Source organism: Sinohyriopsis cumingii, chromosome 8, assembly GCF_028554795.1.
Source record: "Sinohyriopsis cumingii isolate HCF-2022 chromosome 8, ASM2855479v2, whole genome shotgun sequence".
Taxonomy (NCBI): Eukaryota; Metazoa; Mollusca; class Bivalvia; order Unionida; family Unionidae; genus Sinohyriopsis; species Sinohyriopsis cumingii.
In genome coordinates, this window is record NC_142968.1 from 56,180,739 (window position 1) to 56,202,886 (window position 22,148).

General features: G+C 42.1%; 1 protein-coding gene across 3 annotated transcripts in view; it reads right to left on the minus strand.

The window, feature by feature from the left end:
- The window catches only part of LOC149793574 (uncharacterized), a 38,299-nt gene extending 16,704 nt beyond the window's left edge, over window positions 1-21,595 (minus strand). For 2 of the 3 annotated variants that reach the window (XM_089966429.1, XM_089966427.1), the window contains exons 1-2: window positions 17,905-21,595; window positions 17,330-17,644 (exon numbers count right to left, since the gene is read on the minus strand). In XM_089966429.1, coding sequence (XP_089822555.1) covers window positions 17,330-17,644; window positions 17,905-17,974 — 385 coding nt within the window. In that variant the 5' untranslated portion in view covers window positions 17,975-21,595. Of the gene's footprint in view, window positions 1-17,329 lie in introns of all 3 variants that reach the window. The other variant, XM_089966428.1, reaches the window with a different exon arrangement.
- Window positions 21,596-22,148: the final 553 nt, after the last annotated feature.

Genomic DNA, 22,148 nt, shown 5'->3' on the forward strand with positions numbered 1-22,148 from the left:
TGAAATGCAAAAATTGCAAGATGTCCTAGCTCCACGCTACACCTTGAAAGTACACCCTCAAGAAGTGCGCGGGCCTCTGTTGTTTCGAGGGAAAGACTTTAAGGATGGAAAATACATTCACCTTTATCATCACGATGACCATTTCGATACCATTACCAGTATCACTGCATTCCTGGGATACGGTTATTATTGTGAGAAATGTGACCATGGTTATAACAATCGAGAGCAACACAAGCATTGCGGATCGAAATGCTCAGGATGTTTGGCCTCTCCACCCTGTCTGAGCGAAGGGCAAGAACCAGTGCATTGTCCTGCTTGTCTGCGCACGTTTGTCAGCCCTGCCTGTTACCAACAACATCTGAAGACGCAAGGTTCACAGCAGAAATGTGCTTGTCAACTCCTGAGATTGTGCCCTACGTGTGGACAAGGCATACGTACCAACAGTGCCAAGGCACACGTATGTTCAGGAAAGAAAAAATGTCACATTTGTCACCACATCGTGGACTTGGAACACGAATGCTACGTGCAAAATTACCAGCCCCAACCAGAGAAAGACGATGGTCACAAGAAGAAAGGCAATTTCATCTTTTTCGATTTCGAATGCATGCAAGAGACCGGTATTCACATTCCTAATTTCTGCGTGGCTCATCGAACGTGCGAAAAGTGCATTCAAGAACCTATCTTCAGTCAATGCCCTCACTGCAGTAAGATTCCTGGAGGGCGTGAAAAAATCTTTCGAGGGCCGAACACGCTAGCCGATTTCGCTCGATGGGTCTTAGACCCCATCGACAAGACGTGGAGCCAAGAGGACATCGAACGTTACGGAGATTGTCATCGTCATGCCACGGTGATGGCTCACAATTTCTCCGGATACGATGGACAGTTACTTCTCAGATACTATACGGAACAAGGCACTGAGCGTCCTAAAGTCACTTTGAACGGAGTCAAAATCATTTTCATGCAAGTGGGACAAGTGCAGTTTAAAGATTCGATGAGCTACTTGGCCATGCCTTTGAGCCGAATGCCTAAAACGTTTGGAATGACAGAAATGGCTAAAGGGTATTTTCCTCACTTTTTCAATACCGAAGTCAATCAACACGCCGTTCTACCCCATTTACCTGAGGTTCACTATTACGACCCGGCAACATGGGTACCGAACAACGACAAGCTTTCTACGCTTGGTACCAGGCTCACGCCTCCGACCCTTTCGACTTTCAGGAAGAAATGTTAAAGTATTGTCGTTCCGACGTGGACATTTTACGACGATGCTGTGGAAAATTTCGAGAACTGTTCATGGAACACGGAGGGGTCGATCCTTTGAAAGACTCTTGCACCATTGCCAAAGCGTGTTCCTTAGTGTACAAACAACGATTCATGCCTGAAAACACCGTGCCTGTCATCAGTCCTCAAACGACCAACTATGTCAAACGTCAATACTCGGTCAAAGCCCTACGCTGCTTACATTACTTGTGCGACAAGGAAGACAAATGGATTCAGCATGCCCGCAACGGAGGGGGCGAAAAGACCATCGGAACGCATTCGGTCGATGGCTGGGACTTAGAAAACCCCAAGATCGTGTACGAGTTTAACGGTTGCTTATTTCACGGATGTCCCGTCTGTTACCCTGACCGTGGCACTAAAACTCAGTTTTTACAACGAACCATGGAAGACTTGTACCAGGCCACTTGTCAGCGACGCCTAAAGTCAGAACAGCAAGGATACCAAGTGGTGGAAATGTGGGAACACGAGTACGATCACCGTTTGAAAACCGATCCCGAATTTAAACGCCTCTTGGAAAGTTACCAGTTCATGGACCCGCTGAACCCGAAGGATAGTTTGAACGGCGGAAGGACTAATGCCACCTGTTTGCTGTACCAAGCCAACGAAGAGAAAGGAGAAGAAATCAAATACTTGGACGTGTGTTCGCTGTATCCCTACGTATGCAAATATTGTCGCTTTCCTGCAGGGCACCCACAATTGCTGACGGAACACATCGACCTGAAAAACATTCGACAATACGAAGGCTTGATCAAGTGCAAAGTTTTGCCTCCCATGAACCTATACCACCCCGTCTTACCTCAGCATTGCCAAGGCAAACTGATGTTTCCTTTGTGCCGTACTTGTGCCGAAACGTGCAACCAAGATCAACCTTGCCAGCACACCCAGGAAGAACGCGCCTTGACGGGGACATGGGTCAGCGTAGAATTGTTCAAAGCTCTGGACATGGGATACCAACTGTTAGAAGTGTACGAAATTTGTCACTTTCCCAAGACACAACAATACCACAAGGGTGACCCCACTCAGAAAGGCATTTTCGCAGACTACGTGGATGCCTTTTTGAAACTAAAGCAAGAAGCCAGCGGCTATCCGTCCTGGTGTCACTCTCCCGAAGACCAAAAGACATTCAAAGAGAAATACTTGGAACAAGAAGGCATCACTTTAGATCACATCGAGAAAAACGAAGGCAGGCGATCGTTTGCCAAAGTGATGTTAAATTGCTTGTGGGGCAAAATGGCACAACGACCGTGTTTACCCAAGACGGAATATTTGACCGAACCTTCCCGCTATTTCCAGATGATTCACGACAAAACCAAATTCATGAAACACGTGGACGTCGTTCGGGAGACTTTGATCTTGGTCAATTACGAAGAAGATCTGGACTTTGTACAAGACGACCCCTTTGGAAATGTCATCATTGCGGCTTACGTGACAGCTCATGCTCGCTTAAAATTGTACGAAGCTTTAGAACTGTTAGGGGAACGTGTCCTGTACTTTGACACGGACAGTTGCATTTACATCGATCACCCGAGTCAACAGCACCCTGACATCGAAGGAGACCGTTTAGGAGCCTGGATAGACCAGCACCCCGACGACAAGATTCTAAGTTTCGCCAGTGGCGGTCCTAAAAATTACTGTTACGAATACCGGGACAAACAAGGAGAAGTGCACACGCAGTGCAAAGTGAAAGGATTGACTCTGAATTATCGTACCAGTCGAGAGGTGAACTTTGGGGTATTGAAAGAAGCCTTGCAGTCTAGAGAAGATGAACACTTTAAAGTGACCACCTATCAGCCCAACAAGATTGTACGTTTGCCCACTCACCACATCGTCAGTCGACCCTTGGAAAAAGTTTATAAAATCGTGTACCAGAAGCGAGTGCGACTGCCCAACCACTTTACTTTGCCTTATGGACATGTTGGTATAAAACATTGATTGTAAGAGGATAGCCACCCACCAGAAAGATGACTTCGCCACAGCAAGAATCGAGTGAGAAACCCGATGAGAACTCCAAATTCAAATACTACCATTATCCGGTTTTCTTGCCTGACTATTGTGATTGTGCCCGTCGATTGGACACGTTTCAAGCATGGCCTACGGATAGGAAAGGATTATCTACTTCGCATATTTTAGCTAGAACAGGATTTGTCTATTTGGGACCTGAGTCAGGATTGGGATACGAAGTACAGTGTTTCGCTTGCGGACTGAAGTTACGAATGGATCTAAGTATCTATAAAGATTCAGCTATTTTGGAACATACTCGATGGTCTCCGCACTGCCCTTACCTTTCTATGGTCTTTCCTCCCATGACATTACGGTACAATGATGACGGCACCTTAGAAACGGTACATTCCGAAACTAAACATAAAAAAGGAACGATGTACAAGCTTGAGACTGCATTGCGTCTAGTATAAAAAGGGGCTATGGTCAAGATCGATAGTTCATTGTGACTACCAAGACCAAGCGAACAAGATGAATACTTTCAGAGAAACAGAAAACAAGTTCAGACAGGCACAATTCAAGTTTGGGGCTTCTGAAGTGGAATGCGATTGTGAGCCTTGCGATGGGAACGATGCTGTGCGTTGTGACCTTAGCGATGCCGTAAAGCATCATGGGAAATTCGTTCTCACTTCCCCTATCATGGAAAGTGATGCTGTGCGTGTCAAACCTGAGGGATGCGAAAGCGATGCCACTCGTCCTCTTGGACACTTTACTGGGTTTCGTTTTAAAGGTGAATGTCTACCTTCACGTCTACCTCCCTACGGATGTCATCCAGCCCTGAGCAAACTCCTGTCCATGTCACCCAACCCTCATCAAAACGAACCTGTGAAAGACGGATATTCGTTTCCTGTGCGTTTGTCGGAATACTGCGACTTTGAAAATCGTCTTCAATCGTTCAAAGGATAATGGCCTAAGTATCTGGGAGGACCGACCCCCGAAGAATTAGCCAGAGCCGGATTTTTCTACTTGGGCGAAGAGGATAAAGTCAAGTGCTTCAGTTGAGGTGTGTCACTTCACCACTGGGAACCACAAGATTCGGCCTACCTAGAACATGCTCGTTGGTCACCGAATTGTCATTACTTACCCTTAGTGGGACCAAGTCAATAAAGTAACTTACCATGTCGTTGAAGAAGAAACAAGATTGGCTAGGAGTCAAATGTTGGACATCACCGAGGCCAGTATTTAAACTTCATTTTAAAAACGATATTGAATCATTACCCAAAGAACTGCAAGAGAAGATTTACAAGGAAGTTTGGCAGGGGTTTGCCAGAGTGAAATCTCAATGGGTGACTGTAGAACGTTTGTGCCGAGAAATTCACAAGAGGAAAGTTAAAAAAGTCAACCAGTGTGTTAGATTTCTCTGGGTCAAGTGTGCATTCGTCCTATTATATCATTCTAGACCGTTTACATCAAAAGAGTTCAATGAGATTCTTGGACGTTACCCTGAATGGCAGTGGTCAGAAATTACTCACTATGTGGATTACTTTTGCTCTAGGAAAAGATTGTGAATTGTACGGACTGACCTATTCATGGATACTTTACAAGAGAACATTCGTGCTTTGCCTGTGGAGTTGAGAGAACGCATTTACCGAGAGCTGGTCAAAATGCAAGTCAAACGTAAAGAACAGTTGCATCCGTTACGTCACCGGTGTTTGAACCACTGGTAACTGAATGCTATACAAGAACTGATTGAGTTGAAAGTGTTCCATTGGACAGACATTGATCAACGACCTCCTGGTTTTAAAAAGAATTGGTTTGGTATTGATAATTCTATCTACTACATTGTAAACTTACTGGATCCAGTTCCAGAGGAAGAGTTAACGAACTACCAACATCTTTTACGCAATGTCGACTTAGTCAAAGAGGAAACTTCTGAACGAATTGTAATGTGTAAATTAGTGATTAAACGATTTAGATTCGACAATGAATTAAAACCATGTCTGTGCAAACAGTACATTTATTGTGTCAGACAAAAGAGGATTTAGTATGACCTATTCATGGATACTTTACAAGAGAACATTCGTGCTTTGCCTGTGGAGTTGAGAGAACGCATTTACCGAGAGCTGGTCAAAATACAAGTCAAACGTAAAGAACAATTGCATCCGTTACGTTACCAGATCTTTAACCACTGGTACCTGAATGCTATACGAGGACTGATTCGTCAGAAATTGTTTCAGTGGTCAGACCTTGTTCATCACTTTCAGTTAGTGAATGAACTAAATGCTCGTAATTTTGGTTACTTCGAGATTCACCTAGAGCAACGTATTGAGGAAGACGAGTTAAAGGATTACCAACATATTTTACGTGGAATCTGCTTAGCGGAAGATGAAACATCTAGACAAACTCTGAAGTGTAGGTTACAGTATGCAAGATTTAGATTTCGTACTGGAGAACGAAGATGTGTAGTTAGAAAGTACCTTTATTGCTTCCGAAATAAAGAGACTATAAAATCAGGAATCCATGCCACGGCTTATGTCACAAGTGATTGAACAGATTCCGTGGAAGGAACTCAATGACCATATTCAAACCGTGGATCATTACCATCAATTATTACAAGAACTGTATCCATTCAATTTGGGACGACGCATAGTGTGTCTGAGTGACTTGTTTTCTGGGATTTCGTTTACCAGCAGATTCCTTGTGGACTTTTTACGATCAGTACTTACCACCCCAATGGCCTTAAATGGTCACGAAAAACTCCTTTTGCTCAAAGTCTTGCGTTTTCATCTGGATACTTGTCGACCTCAACAGGAAAAAAAGATTCGTCAACTTTTAGCTACCGAAGACGTGTATGACGATGTGTGTGTAGCTTGTGACTTACACCCCCATTGGACAGATGTTCGTGACTGGAAAAAGGGGGGTTTTGAGGCTTGGACCCAAGAAGTGGCCTAGTATGCACAAGAGTTGTTCAAGGAAAAAAGTTACTTTTCAACCTGTGTTAGTGACAGTGCCAGAAGAACCCGTCACCGAGAACAACCACTCGCTTCAGGACAGGACTGTCACGGACATTCCTGAAAGGTCATTCCGGGAGGACACTTGTATGACAATGCCTCATGTAGAGACTGTAAGAACATTACACACTGTCCCTAGGTCATCTTGGTTACCCAAAACATGTTGTACAGAGACTTGTTTATATTCCACTTTGATCGTTTTGATGTGTTTTTTATTCCTGTACATAACTATTTGGCTTTTATATATTTTTGCCTTTCGTGTTGTTCATATTTGAAACATTCAATAAACGTGTCCTGAAAAAAGTATATAAACTCTCGTCTTGTCTGTTTTCGTGTCACAAGTGACATTCCTAACACTATGGCTACCTCTGCTGTCTCTGCTCCCTCTTCCTCCACTGTCAAAGTCATCGACGAACACTTAGATCGTGCCAGTTGGGAGGCTTTGTATCTTCGCCATCCCTTTAACATGCTCATTGCTGGACCTAGCGGTTCAGGCAAAACCGAATTCGTCAAACGTTTGATCGAACATAAACATCATTTGATCGATCGTCCACCTCAACGCATCGTGTGGTGTTACAAGGAGTGGCAATCGGCGTACAGCCTCTTGCGAGAAAGTCAAGGCGATTCCATCGTGTTTGTGGAAGGCATTCCTAAAGAAGACGACGGCATCGTCTCTGACTCCCGTCAAACCCATTTGGTCATTTTCGACATGTTAGGAGAAGACGAAGAAGAAATCAAACTGTGGTTCACGCGCAAAGGGCATCACCGTAATGCCAGTGTCGTTTACATCACTCAAAATTTGTTTCAACAAAGTAAAGCCCATCGCACCATCAGTCTCAATGCGCATTACGTGGTCTTGTTTAAAAGCCCTAGAGATAAATCGCAAGTGCAAGTCTCAGCCAAACAGTTAGGAACGCCTTGGCTGACTCAGGCGTACGACGATGCCACTCAAACTCCACACGCCCATTTACTCGTCGATTTGAAACCTACGACCCCCGATGATTTGCGATTTCGTACCCACTTGTTTCACCACTGGTGCCAAGACGGAGGGCCTGTCTTGTACACGTCTCCGTCCTCGACTTAATTTCACTCAACAAAAAATCTATAAAAACCTCAGACACTTTTCGTCTGTCTCACACACAATTTGAACATGACGTCCCTTCAGTCGCATCTTCCCGTCAAATTGATTCGTGCCTTGTATGGCATCAGTCGAGAAAAAAATCCACAAATACGGGCTCGTGTCTTAGAAGCTAGTCTCAAAGAAGTCTTACGATGGTTCACGGTGACAGCACGTCAATTACTCCAAGGAATCATTCAGATTCCTCATCAAACCCAACGCTTTTTCGATCGAAACAAAGTCGCTTTGGTCCAACTGGCCGATCCCCGCATCGACACTCAAACCAAAAAACAAATCATTTTGAAACCTGGAGGGAGCGGTACTCTAGGAAGGGTCATCATTCGCTTTCTCTTAAGATGGGATCCTAATGCCCCCAAGGTTCTCCCCAAGAAAAAAGTCAAACGAAGCTCCAAGAAGATGAAAAAGACCAGGCCCCCAAGGAGACCCGTGTCTCCAAGAACTTCTCCAGTGGAGGGACCCTCCTCTTACCAGGCACCACCCCGGAAAAAGAAAAGCCCCCAGAAAAAGAAACAGAGAAAAAGTCCCCAGAAAAAGAAAAGTCCACAGAAGAAAGCTAGTCGCAAGAGAGGCACTTCAGCCAGGACGCAACCTTACACTCGCAAACCACGACCTGCAACGGCGGTGACCACGTCTCCGGCAGCCTCAAGTTCATCCACTTCCCTGTTGATGACACCAAGAACTGAAGAGTACTTGGAGACGTTGATCACACCAAGAACTTCTCCGTTGATGACCCCAAGAACTTCCCCAGTGGCAGGACCCTCCAATTTAGTGGCAGTTGCTGCTGCTCACAAAGTACCTGCTCCCAAAATCAAAGTTCACGAAAGATCGGGCATGTTACAAAGTTTACTGGATTTGTCCAAGCAAGAACTGGCTCGATTTAGTACGTTACGTACCCCTGCACGACGTGTCATGCCTGTCCTCAAGTTAATACGACGTAAAGACAATCAGTGGCGACGCGTTCCAGTATAAACAAGGTATGTGACCAAGTAGGGGTATCAGTGTTTTTTGGTGCTGAAGACTCAAAGATGTCACCCTCCAGGAAACATCCCTCTTCTAAACAACCCCAAGGAAAGAAAAGGAAAGGACTGCCTCCTCAATTCGTCAAACATGGGGACATGTTATCTGTCCTGTCCAAAGCTTCTCAACCCCTACGAAAAAAACTCATTCAATGAGCTTCCAAAGAGGTCATCGATACCGTGTGCGAATGTTGTTTGAACGTCTTGAAAAGCACGATCCCTTTGTCCAAACACCAGAAACAATGCTTAGGCAAACATCGTCACGTTCTTCGCCAAATGGTTCAAAAGAAAATCCCCATTCGTCAAAAAAAGATGTTGGTCCAACGTGGAGGCATTTTACCCCTCTTGTTAGGCCCATTGCTGAAAGGAGTCTTGGGAACCATGTTGGGATGACTGGTGTGAGCAAGATAAAAAGGCCCTCTGCAGTCCCAAGATCTCAGAATCGACCCTTGACAACCCCATGGAAGGATGAAAACTAGCTTTAGTGCCTTACAAACGATGGATGGAATACCATCGTTGGCAAGAACAACGCACCCCGCATTTACCTCCCAATCCCAATTTGAGCGAGATGTCCCAGTTACAACACGAATTGCAGTCTTTGATGGATCGCCAAAATTTGTCCGAAACAGAAAAATCGAAAAAGTACGGTCAACTCTTGCAACGATTGCAACTCTTTCACCAGAAAGCCTCAGACGAAACAGCTCTTTCCACTCTGAAAGATTTTAAGACCTTGATGAAAAGTCCAGCACCATCACCAGTACCACCACTACCAGTGACCAAGACAGAAAAAGGAGGAGAAGAAGAAGAAAAAGAAGGGTTTCAAACTCCACCAGAAAAAGTACGCAAGTTAACAACACCACCTACCTCCAGAATTGGATGGATTAAAAAGATGATGGCCACCCTTTCTTCATCACAAGAGAAAAAGAAAGTGAAGACAGAAGTGAAGACAGAAGTGAAACAAGAACCGATATCCCCCGCTCAGACATCCTCCTCTTCAACACCTATTGCCGGCCGCACACGCAAAGCATTGCAATCCAAGAAAATACCCCAAGAGAAAAAGAGTAGCATCCTCCAAGAGTGGGTGTCTTATTAACACACCAACCAACACAAAAAAATGGAAAAAGTCTTAGCCAGCATTTACTACGATCCCTCCCATCCTGCAGGTTACGCAGGAGTTCAAAAATTGTATCGTGCTGCCAAAACGCGACTGAAAAGTCTCCGTTTACCTCAAGTGCAACGATGGTTACAAGAACAAGCTACCTACACTTTACACAAACCCATTCGACGCAAGTTTGCCAGAAGTCGCACCCGAGTGGAAGGCATCGATCATCAATGGCAAGCCGATTTAGCCGATGTCTCTCATTTGGCCAGCTACAATCGTGGCTACATATATTTGTTTTGTGTCATCGACGTCTTTTCCAAATTTGCCTGGGTCGTGCCCTTGACTTCCAAATCGAGCAGCGAGTTAGTGCGAGCCCTGCAACGGGTGTTGCAACAAAGCGGTCGTCACCCTCTTCGATGGCAAACGGACAAAGGCACCGAATTTCTGAACCAAGCTTTCCAAAAAGAATTAAAGAAACGTGACATTCATTTTTCTACCACCGAGAATCCCGAAACCAAAGCCAGCATCGTGGAACGTTTTCAACGCACTTTGAAAGAACGCATGTGGAAATATTTTACGCATCACCACACTCTGAAGTACATCGACATCTTACCGCACCTGGTGCAAGCGTACAACCAATCTTACCATCGAAGCATCGGACGTGCCCCGCAAGACGTGACTCCCGACAACGAAGTGTTGGTGTTTGAGCGTCTGTTTGGTACGTCCCCGACGAGGGCTGTCCCCAAGAAAAGTGGAGTGTTGGCCGTAGGAGATTGGGTGCGCATTGGCAAAACCAAACGCACTTTCGACAAAGGTTAATTACCTAACTGGACGACCGAATTGTTTCGCGTCACTGGACGAGTGCATGGCCGTCATCCTGCCGTCTATAAATTGGAAGACATGAACGGAGAAGTGCTCAAAGGAACGTTTTATTTGCCCGAGTTACAACGTGTCACCAAAAAAGAAGACGACGTGTGCGACATCGAAAGCATTCTCGAACGCAGAACCCGTAAAGTGGGCAAACGACGTGTCAAAGAAGTCAAAATACGTTGGAAAGGATATCCACCCAGTTTTGATTCTTGGATCGACGCTTCGCAAGTCATCGACTATAAAAGAAGTGACCATCATGCCCTTTCACACAGCAGACGCAGCTATGTCGACCACTCCTTCTTCACCTAGTTCTTCTGTGCAAGATTTACAAAAACAACCCTTGTGGGTGTGGTGTGGAGAACGTGTGCCTAAAACGCAAATCGTCTTTTTCTGCCAAATCTTCGTGGTGTATTGTGTCATCGGGGCAGCCATTGCCAATTTGAGTTTGCAACAAGGAGAGAAACAATTGTGGACCATTTTATTGAGCAGTTGCATCGGTTACCTGCTTCCTAATCCCTCCCTGAAATTCACCTCGAACGGGAACCCCGGGAACCTTGTGTCCAGTGCCAGTGCCAGTCACCACTTCAACCACAACCAGAACCCCATTTTAGACGGAGACACGCCTCTGACGTCCAGGAACCCCTCGGACAGCCACATAACTCTGGAATTATGAGTCACCAAAACCAATTTTACTTAACTTTACCCAGTGACAGTTCCATGGAGGTGTTTCCCAAGAACACGTTGTGCTGTTACACGGCCAAATTACCTCAGGCCATCCAGTTAGATCACGAAGCCCATTGGGAAGTGGCTTTAGTAGAAATGATTCACCCGACCCAAGTCCTCAATGTCCTTCCCAATCAAAATTTTTTTGATGTGGAAGTTCATGACGAGCAAATGCAACAGTGGATGGATAGCAATGTCAAATATGACAAGAAAACCCGTACACAAAAGTACACCACCTATCACTTGTTCATTCCCCCAGGCTATTATTTTAGTGGTCAACATTTGGTCAGCACCATAGCCTACAGGTTTAATGTCGTGTTTCTGAAAGCTTTGGAGCATGTCAACAAAAGTGTCACCATGGAGTACCACAAAGCTGCTCGTCGCTTCTTGATGAAATTTGAACGAAGTAAAATCATGTCCATTTTATTTTGTCCTGAATTGTTTGACATGTTGGGCGGAGACATGGACATGAGAAAGGCCATGCTCAAGAAAAACGAATTACCCATCGTTTACGACAACGAGTCTTTTAGCAAGTTATTTCGTGCCCCGGTAGAACTGAACCAAGGACTGAATTTGATGTTTGTGTACTCCGATGTGGTGGAGTATAACGTGGTGGGACACACCTCCGTACCGTTACTGCGTGTCATTTCTTTCAAAGTAGATTCTGCCACGAACGCTGACGAGGAAGGTGGAAACACTTACCACGTCCACCGCGAATTTGTCCATCCTCACTATTTGCCTGTCAGTAAGTCGTATTTGGACACGGTCAACATTGCTATAAAAGGAGATCTGGGACAAAATATTCCATTCACCAAAGGAAAAGTCACGGTGAAACTCCATTTTCGAAAACGGTTCTCTCACGACTCGTAAGTAAGTCATGTATCCAGTGTACCGAGGGGTTGCTCGACAGCGAGGACACGGCTTAGGAGATATGTTAAAATCGGCCTTTCGTTCGGTGGCCCCGGTGTTGAAACCGATGGTGACACGCGGATTGCACGCCTTAAAAGATGCGGCACTGACGCAAGGCAAAGAATTTCTCCAAAATGTCATCATCGACAAACAAAACCCTAAAGAAGCCTTCATGAGGGCAGGCAAAAATGTCTTGCTGCAAACGGGCAAAGACATTTTAGGCCAACGAGAGACACCTATAAATGCCCTGCACGCTACCGAGTCAGGCATTCAGCAAGGACAAGGCAGAAAGAGACGACGAAGAAAACACCCTTTCACCAGACTTCAAGCGAGAAAGGCCAAGAAAAGAAGAACCGTTCGAGACTTAGACGTTTTCGATTATTGAGAAAGAGAAAAATGATGCACCGAGAGTCTTGCGCCTGTTCCAAGTCGGAACTGGATCTGTTTGCCATGCCCCCCCACGATGATGACGACGCAAGAATCCCAATGGGTGTAATTTCACCCCGTCTCCTCTTTGACGGATTCCGCTCCCATCGAGTTTGAAATCAAAGGACAGCCCGAAGGTTACATCGATCTGAATAACAGTTACCTGTACTTGAAAGTGAAAGTGATCAAAACGGACAACACCAATCCAGGAGGCGATGCTAGAGTAGCTGCTGTCAACAATGTCATGCATTCCTTGTTCAGCGAAGTGGACTTGTACTTGAATAACAAATTGGTCAGCAGCAGCATGGATACTTACCCATATCGTGCCTACCTGGAAAATCTCTTGACGTACGGAAAAGAAGCCAAGAATACTCATCTGGATGCTTGCGTGGTATGGAAACCTGACACGGCAGGTGTAGCCACGTTTAGCGACACAGTCCTGACAGAAGATGACAATCCTCAAAATGTGGGGTTTAACGACCGTCGTAAGAAAATTCTGCAAGGGCGAAGTTTAGAACTGATGGATCGTTTGCATTTGGACATGTGGTTACAAGAAAAGTATTTGCTGAACGGGGTGGATATCCGTCTGAGACTGAATCGTAGCAGTGCCGCTTTCCATTTGATGGCCCATGCCAATGAATACAAAACTATCATTCAAGAAGCCCGACTTTACGTACGTCGTGTGGAAGTGTTACCTAAAGTGGGAAACGACGTCAGTCAGACGTTGAGCAGAACGACCGCCAAGTATCCGATACGACGCGTAGAAGTGAAAACGTTCACCATTCCCACTGGACAGCGATCTATGATCGAAGATCATCTGTTCCAAGGACAGTTACCCAAACGTTTGATTGTTGGTATCGTCAGGAATTCAGCCTTCAACGGAACCCACGATCAAAATCCTTTTGAGTTTCAACATTACAATGTGTCCAAGATCGAAGTCAGTCGCGACGGCAAGACCTTGTGTACCCGACCCTTTCAGCCTAACTTTGGTGTTGCGAAGAATTATTTGAGATCGTACTTGTCCCTGTACGAAGCCACGGGACAGTTAGGAACCAACACCAGTCACGGTATTTCGTACGACGATTATGCAGGAGTCTATGCTTTGTGGGGTTTTGATTTCACTCCAGACCAAGGCAGCGACGAGGGACACTTCCACCCTATAAAATCGGGTCAGATTCGTGTGGAAAATCAGTTTGCAAATCCACCTCCAGATCACACAGCGAACGTCCTTCTGTATGCAGAATTTGACAATGCCATATAAGTCAACAGTTTGAGAGAAGTCATTCTAGATTATTAGAAGCTATGGAAGACTGTTATCCATCTTTACCTAGTGGAGAAACTTTGAAGATGGAATGTGAGGAGACCGTGGAAGAAGAAGAAGAATCCCAAGACGAAGAAGTTATCATGATGAAGTCAAGATGGCCAGAACAAGAAGCCCATTTAGTCTCCTGTTTTGCTACAGTCCTGGCAGATATAATGAAAGAATTGATCAAGGAAGAGTGCTATGGATGTCACAACGATCATCCCAGTCAAATTCAACACGACAAATGTCTGATGTTAAGTCAAGAAGAAAAATTGGACGAATATCTGGACAAAGCTTGGGATCACATCGAAATAGAATTCGTGTTGAACGAGTGGTATAAAGGCTTGGATAAACATTCTTCTCCTCCATTAACGTCTCTGGAGTGCCGTCGCATCGATTCTCTCTTTGACCAGAGAAAGAAGTCGGATCTAAACGCCTTTTACTTGTCAGACATTTTCAAGCGAAAAGTCAGGATCGAATTGATGACTTATCATTACCTGTGAAGAAAAAACCACACAAATCAATGGATACCTGGGAACTTTATTACCTTTTGAACCACAGTTCGTACACTGCTTCTTGGAATCCTGTCGTCTGTGCCAAAGATGAACTCCCTCATCGCAAACCTCAAGACCATCAAGATTATGTGATCAACACGGACGACAGTCATCTCCCAGGAACCCACTGGGTAGCCGTCTACTTTTCTCAAGAAGGATGTGTGGAATATTTCGATTCGTATGGATTGCCTCCTTTGGAAGACGATATCATTGACTTTATGAGAAGAAATGCTCAGACCACCCGATTCAATAATGTGAAATTACAAGGCACAGATTCCTTGGTGTGTGGACAATATTGTGTGTATCTTCTGCATCATCGCAGCCTGGGTTATGCCTTAGAACATTTAGTGACTCATTTTGATCCTCGTTCTTCTTAGAGAAACGATGTGAAAGTAGATCAATGGTTTTGTGACCATTATGCTTATCTTTTGTCTCAAGCTAGGAAACGTAGTGTACATCAATGGCCTAATGACTTCCAACAGTGGAAATCACAATTTCATTCACAACGTTGTCAGCCTTGTCCAAAATAATGTGTTAGTTGGAAAAAAATGTTTGTGTTTTGAGAAAAAAAATGTTTGATGTTACATTGTTAAAAATGTTATAGTTGTTTGTTAGTGTTAAGTGATTTTGAATTAAAAAAATGTTGTATTTTGAAGAAAAAAAATGCTTTTGTGGTTTGTTTGGCTATAGGAATCTTGATTCATGCTCTTTGACTTCTTACTATCCCTCTCATGACACTCATTGAACGGTCCGACTCGAAAACCGTGTGGGGATGTTTTCCTTCACGTCCGCGCTTTGACTTCAAAAACCGGGGTAGTTTCCAGTCTAAGCATCCACTGCCGACTCATCCTCCTACGAAGATGTGCTCCAAACTAGCTAAGCTAAACGAAGCCTACGCGAATTTGCATAGGGTCAGACACAGTCTGATACCGAAGCCTGAAGAGATAGAGAATGTGAGAATCTTAAAAGTCACTGGAGATCTGATAGAAGAGCTCTTCAGAGAAGAAGTGAACAGGGAGAAAGAAGACTGGACGGAGAAGTACAGACTTCAAAAACAGCAGAGACAGTAGCAACAGCAGCAGCAGCAACCTGAACCTGACAGAGGCTTTGTCGATTGTCGTATCGACACCAATGAGTTCTTCTTCTCTTTCCGAAGAAGCAGACCTATCGTCAGAAAGTCTATCGTAAGAGGACCTCGCATTCTTAGAAGCTAAAAGATTGCCATAGCAAACAAAAAAAACCCTAGCCCTTTTCAGGGCTACCCAATACTCTAGAAAAGAAATAACAATCGATTTGCCAATGTGTGTATGTAGTGTGAATATAAACACTGACTCTTTTTTATAGTGTGAGTGTATGTGTTTGTGTATATGATTGTGTGTTTGTAGGTGCTCACGTACGTTTGTGTGGATAGTAGATTATGATCATGTTTTTTTTTTTTGCTGTTTGACGTGTGGGGAGAGTAGATTTGGGGTTTGTTTTGATTGTTTTGCGTATGTTGATAGCATATTTTGAACATATATATATAAATGAACATTTTTAGAATAGTAATAGGTAGTATGAAAAAGTCAGTGAGTGTTTCTTTTAGGTCCGCGCGTTGTTTGGTCATGATCTAGGTAAGATAAATTTTGTTTTAGGGGATGTTTTCCTTCACGTCCGCGCTTTAACTATAAATTGAAAATCGCTTGGCAGTCTAGTTACCCTGTTCATTCGTTAACAAGACAATGAATACCAGAATAAACAACTTCTTGAACTCCAGATACATCTGGAATATGTCAGGCGCCTGTTAAATGAACTGGCAGCGGAGGCCATAGTAGAAGAGGGAAGAATGAAGAAGGAAGAGGAGGAGAAAAGACAGAGGGAAGAGGAGGAAAATAAAATAGGAGAGAGGATGGCTTACAAGATACCAGAGACAGAGGATTGGGGTGCTGAAGCCAATCATCCTCCCTCTGCGCTCTCAAGAAAAAAAGTAAAAGGAGACTGGGGAAGAAGATGTGTGTGTGGTGCCAGGCCTGGAAGGTGCCATCATTAACCAGGTGTCACTGGAGTTCAAAAACAAACAGCCCTTTTCAGGGCTACCCAAACCTTTAGAAAAGAAATAACAATCGATTTGCCAATGTGTGTATGTAGAGTAGTGTGAATATAAAGACTTACTCTTTTTTCCGTGTGTGTGTGTGTGTGTGTGTGTGTGTGTGTGTGTTTTATATCCCTCTCCCCTGTTCCCTTTCCATAGACATATCAGGTCGGGACCGTATTAAAATAGGGTCCCGACCCTATTCCATTTTCCTTTGACGCTATTCAGGCCCACGATTTATTCCCATGTTAAATTTCCCTTGACGCTATACAGACCCAAAATCTATTCCCATGTAAAATTCCCTTGAGGCTAAACAGTCCCACGATTTTTTCCCATGTTAAATTTTCATTGAGGCTAAACAGTCCCAGGGGGCCTCTAATGCTAATTCCCCTTGAGGCTGAATCGTCCCAGGGGTTTCCGTAATGTTAAATTTCCCATTGCGGCTAAACGGTCCCAGGGTGTTTTTTAATGATAAGTCCCATTGTTGCTGAATCGTCCCCATATACTACTATCATAATACTAGTAGGCTGTATACGTCGCAGGTCTACAATCCGTGCACTTGGTTTCTCGTAAAGTTAATAGCCAGGATAATGCCTTATTTCGGCATTCCTTAATTTATAAGGCAATGTCATTTTCCCCGAAGAAAGATTTAAAGACTTACAAGGATATTCTGATTATGTTATCAAAGCCTACTTGACAAATCAAAGCGATACTTGAAGCTTTTTACAGTAAAGACAAGTTGTTTACTGCTTATTTTATCTTTAAATACTGAGACAAGGGTTAACAAAAAACCACAAAAAATTACAACACTCATATGCATACACACACACGCACAGAAACGCAATTACTTTTTATGAACTTTGGAGAAAATGGAATAAATGTTCTCAAGGTAATATAATCCATTCACCATGTATTGCTCTTTTCTGTATTTAAATATTTGATTAGTGTATTTGTTGATATAACAAAAACTGCTCACTTTCTACGTACCTATCACAAACAACTGCTTTTGAACAGAGCTTTTGATTAATCCTTTTCGAATCGACGCTGTAAAGTTGCCGCTGTGTTCCTTTGTTACGTTGTTAATAATCACAGAAATGACAAATTTCCCATCACGCTCTGATACAATACATTTCATAGATACTGGATCGTGACAAGAACACCTATTTTCTTTATGTGAGATAATTACAGATCCATTATTATCTTTGATAGAAACGGTTGTTGTTAGTACTTCAAGTTCTGATAAATTTCCTAGATTCCATTCCAAAACCGCATTGCATCCAGTGAAAGCAACGGTTTCTTCTTCTGCAAAAACGTAACAAAGATACGCAACCGTTAATGATGTTTTCATTGTCTTAAATGTATAAAGTAAAAGTTTGGAAATAATAATAATAATAATAATAATAATATTGACAATGTTGTTAAACACTAAAAGTAATAATAATAATAATAAAAATAATTATTATTATTATTATTATTATTATTATTATTATACAGTGGTTAAACACTGTTGATTAAGATTTTCATGACACGATACAATAGTGTATGTATGTATGTATACTTACTACTTGATAAAGCGATAACGCTTAAGCTAGAGAAACATATACATATTATTACATAGCAAATGCAACTCATCTTCTAAGAGACAGATGCTAGTTTACTGCTCAGTTAGATAAATATATCTGCCTGTATGACATTGTTTAAAAGATGATTCATCATACTGGTTAATTTCCCATGCGGATTTCTGTTTCCGCATACGCTGTGCGATGAATGTATAATATTGCTATTAATGTTTTGATCCTCATCACGTCGATTCGTTGTTTGCATTAACAACATGTACAGTGGAGAGAATGTGGGCATCCCTTTATGCTACTTTTATGTACTGTGACTGACATGTCTTTACATGTGGTGACTACTGAAACAATTCACTAAAATGAGCCAAAGACTGGTCAAAAAGTACTCTAATTTCAGCAGTTATTAGAGTAGGGAAAATGAATTTTGCCAGATTAGATAATACAAGCTTCTGAAAGCGCCATGAATGCATGATAAACATAAAAAGTGGAAGAAAAGCAGCCCCCAACCCCCGTTATCGGCTTTTTCCCCAATTTACCTATGAAATCTATGAAGAGAAAATGATCAAGCGGAGCTAAATATTTTTGATACGTGAAATTCTGAATGATATTGAAGTTGTAAAACCCAAAATGTATTCATCAAATCGCACAAGAAAATAAAGGAAAATGAGATGTTATTTAAAAATTTAAAGTTATACAATGTCTTTATTTAATATCTAGGATAACCAGTGAGGAAAACTTGGGATTTTTCTTTTTCTTTAAAAACTAAACCCTATGCACAAAAGTATAGAGTGCAGACTGTGAGACCTGTGGAATGTTGGGTTCCATGAGCACCCACTGACTTAACATAGTTGCTAAAAAAACCACGTACAATTGTTCGAAAAGAGCATTTTGGGAATTCTTTTGACGCCACCATCTTTGATATTTTTTTTTCACCAACAGAGGCAGTCATGTTGGATTTAACTCTCTGATGCCTTTGGAAAATCCTCTGATTTTATTATGGTAATTTTTTTTTTTTTTAAGTATTAAAGAAAAAACGGATTTTATTGGCAAGTCTTTTAAAGAATTGGTATATCCTTGAATTTTATGGCTAAATCATGTAATAAATTTCGGATAACATCGGTTTTTAACATTAAAGGTTAACATTAAAGCAGAACATTTTTGGATAATCCTGGATTGTATCGTTAAATTAGAGAGTACATTTTGCATAGCCTCAAATTGTATGGTTATATAATAAAATATACTGGATAATCGCGGATTATCGTCAAATCATAGGATTGGTATAGTTTGGATTTTGTGGTTAGATTACATTATAAATTTGGATAACATTGGATTTTATCGGTAAATCTGACAATACGTTCTTAAATACCTCTTTATGGATCGTGCAATTATAGAAATTAGAGTAGACTATCGGAAATACATTAGCCGACAGACCCGTCGGGGAGAAGATATGGCTGATCACGTGTATTTTTAACAGGCTCCAAAGTTTGATCTTTTCGGAAGAAAGCCATTTTTATAATGTATCTTACTGAGATATATAAACAGTTGAAATATAAAACAGAAACAACCTTTCTTCGTCTTCCTCCCTCCCGTGACCTCCCTTCCCTCCTTTCTGGTTCCCCAATTATGGATGTAAATTTGATTAAATTATTATAAACTTACTTTATAATTTAGTAAACATATATAAAACACTATGAAATTACTTAAAAGTTATTTATAGTTAATAAACATAACTTAAAAATATTAAAATAAATATTCTATAAAACTAATTAAAATACTTAAAATTATTAAAATTTAGTATGCTGTAACGGTTTTGACATTATTATACTTTATTTCTCTGACACTTTTTAATACTACAACCCAAGACACGACTGATATTTTATTTGTTAAAGACACATTATGCATTAAACGGGATCAACGTATGACAGAGTCAGATCTTTGTATGCATACAATGCGCATTTATTCAAGATCCAAATAAAATATACAGCAGTAAATCAAATAACCATCAATCACCTAGATTCACGGGAATACTTCGCAGGGGTAGAGATGCAAACCATGATTTGGGATCAGACATTCCAGTATTATTATTGCAATCACTATGTGCACGAACAAAATAAAACCAACTTTCTGTATCTGTTGGACTTGAGTCCTACTCAGTTTATTATTCCTTAATGAATGTGTGGATGACGGATACTTTTTTGGAGGATTCCATTTATTCGTCTAATATACACTATTGGGCAGTCTTGGGCATAAAACGACTTTATCACTTGAAATTATTGCAGATCAATGTTCACTCTAGTAGGACTGTACTTATCAAGGGCGTTAGCCTATCAATGATTCGTGCCAATACAGAAAGGTGTTGTGTCCCTTGAGTGGCGACCAAAACGACTAACACTTTATTTTGGTGTGTTATCTGGAGGAAAATTCTGTCTGCCCAACGAAAGCACATAGGTTTACTCTGACTGAGAAATTCAGTCTAACAAATCGTGTTATTTTAAGAGATACAGATGCGTTAAATGATCACACATACATTTGTAGAATGGAATAGGTGTGATATAGGGAGAGAATTTTCAGTGCATGACCACACAATTTATATTAGCAAAAACGTGTTGTGTGAAGAGAATATAAACTCATTCAATAATCAAACACAAATTAAAAAGAAAGGGGAGATATGTTGTGAGAAAATGTCACCAATAATCACCCAGATCAAGTTGTATAACGACAGTGTATCCCTCCGTCATGGGGAACTCCTTTACATTTATACAACTGGAAGTTGCAAACAAATCTTCTCAGACGACAGTAACTAAATGCTGAATATACAAATATTTCGAACTCATGGAAACGGATCCTAGATGAAATATTGAAGTAGGGAAATTACTAATGTTAGAATAACACAAGAAGTTAAAGTTTTACTTTTAAGTACTGAACATACTGTATTAGCTATATGTATCATAAAATTCGTTAACCAGTGAAATTGTTCATGTGATATAAAGAACCCAAAATACATACTAAATAAATTACAGAAGCAAGTGACATCTAAAATTAAAGGAGACACCCATGTCCTGCTGTAATGACTACCTGGCTGTTACATGTTGCTGTACATACCGAAGGAATTTGGGTTTCAGACGCACTATAGTCTCGTTGGGTATACGTCTTGCTGGCTACCGATTCGAAATTTCCCGGGCCTTAAATACCGTATAGTTGGTTTTTATGTAGAAAACCTTTGAAAGCTGTTCGATACTAGAGAACTTGGAAAATTATTGGAAAACCTTAACTCGTCATGAGGTTAGAAACTGATGCAAAATGATAATTACTTACAGTATTTCGGATATAGTTCATACAATTATCATCCTGGGAAAATACTTGATTGGAAATCTGTCCAATATCAGCTGCTCCACCGCATTTGGGTAACTCATATCACCCTCCATACGGGTATACTCTGACGGACCTATCTTGTACATTACTCAGTGAGCCACAAATCAGTGTCGTCACTAGGGTTGGTGTCACCCAGCGCGGTAACTCATGATGTCACCCCCATGGACCTCCTTCCTGCACAAAAATTCTAAATTTTTATAGGCAGTCATGTACAGTAACTCATGGTGTCACCCCCATGGAACACTTCCTGCACAAAAGTGGAAAATTTTATAGACAGTCATTTGGGTGTCACCCCCTCTGATGGTGTCACCCGGTGCGGTCCGCACCTCCAGCACCCGCCCCCCCCACCCCCACCCCCCAGTGACGCCACTGCCATAAATAGCAATGACTGCGACCTGGAGTCAGATCACAATCAGTAATTCCAGTGCAGTACACGGGAATGTAATCCTAGTTTATTTCTAGAGCATTTTTTCCTCTCTCATTTTGGCGGTAATACAAGAGTTAGATTGAGGCGTTCTTGTTATGGTTTGTAAAGGTAATTGTTTATTCTTTAGAATATGAGCTTATGGTTTGTTTGTCTGTGTGTTTTTCGGCGACAGTGCACAGTGAGTAATAAGGCCGTGGTGTTGATATGGATGTAAAATCTGTGTTTTACTGCACCTTGCTTTATTTCCAGTCCATCCTATCAAGGAAATGCCGGTGAACCTATGCCAAGAACTTCACCGTTTTTAGATTAACATGATTTGTACTGATTCGGACACATCACAGGAAAATTAATTGTGAACTGAATCATTCATATCAAGGTTACACAAAGTCATTGATCAAATGAAGTCGAGTATTTTCTATAAGAAGCGGTAACAACT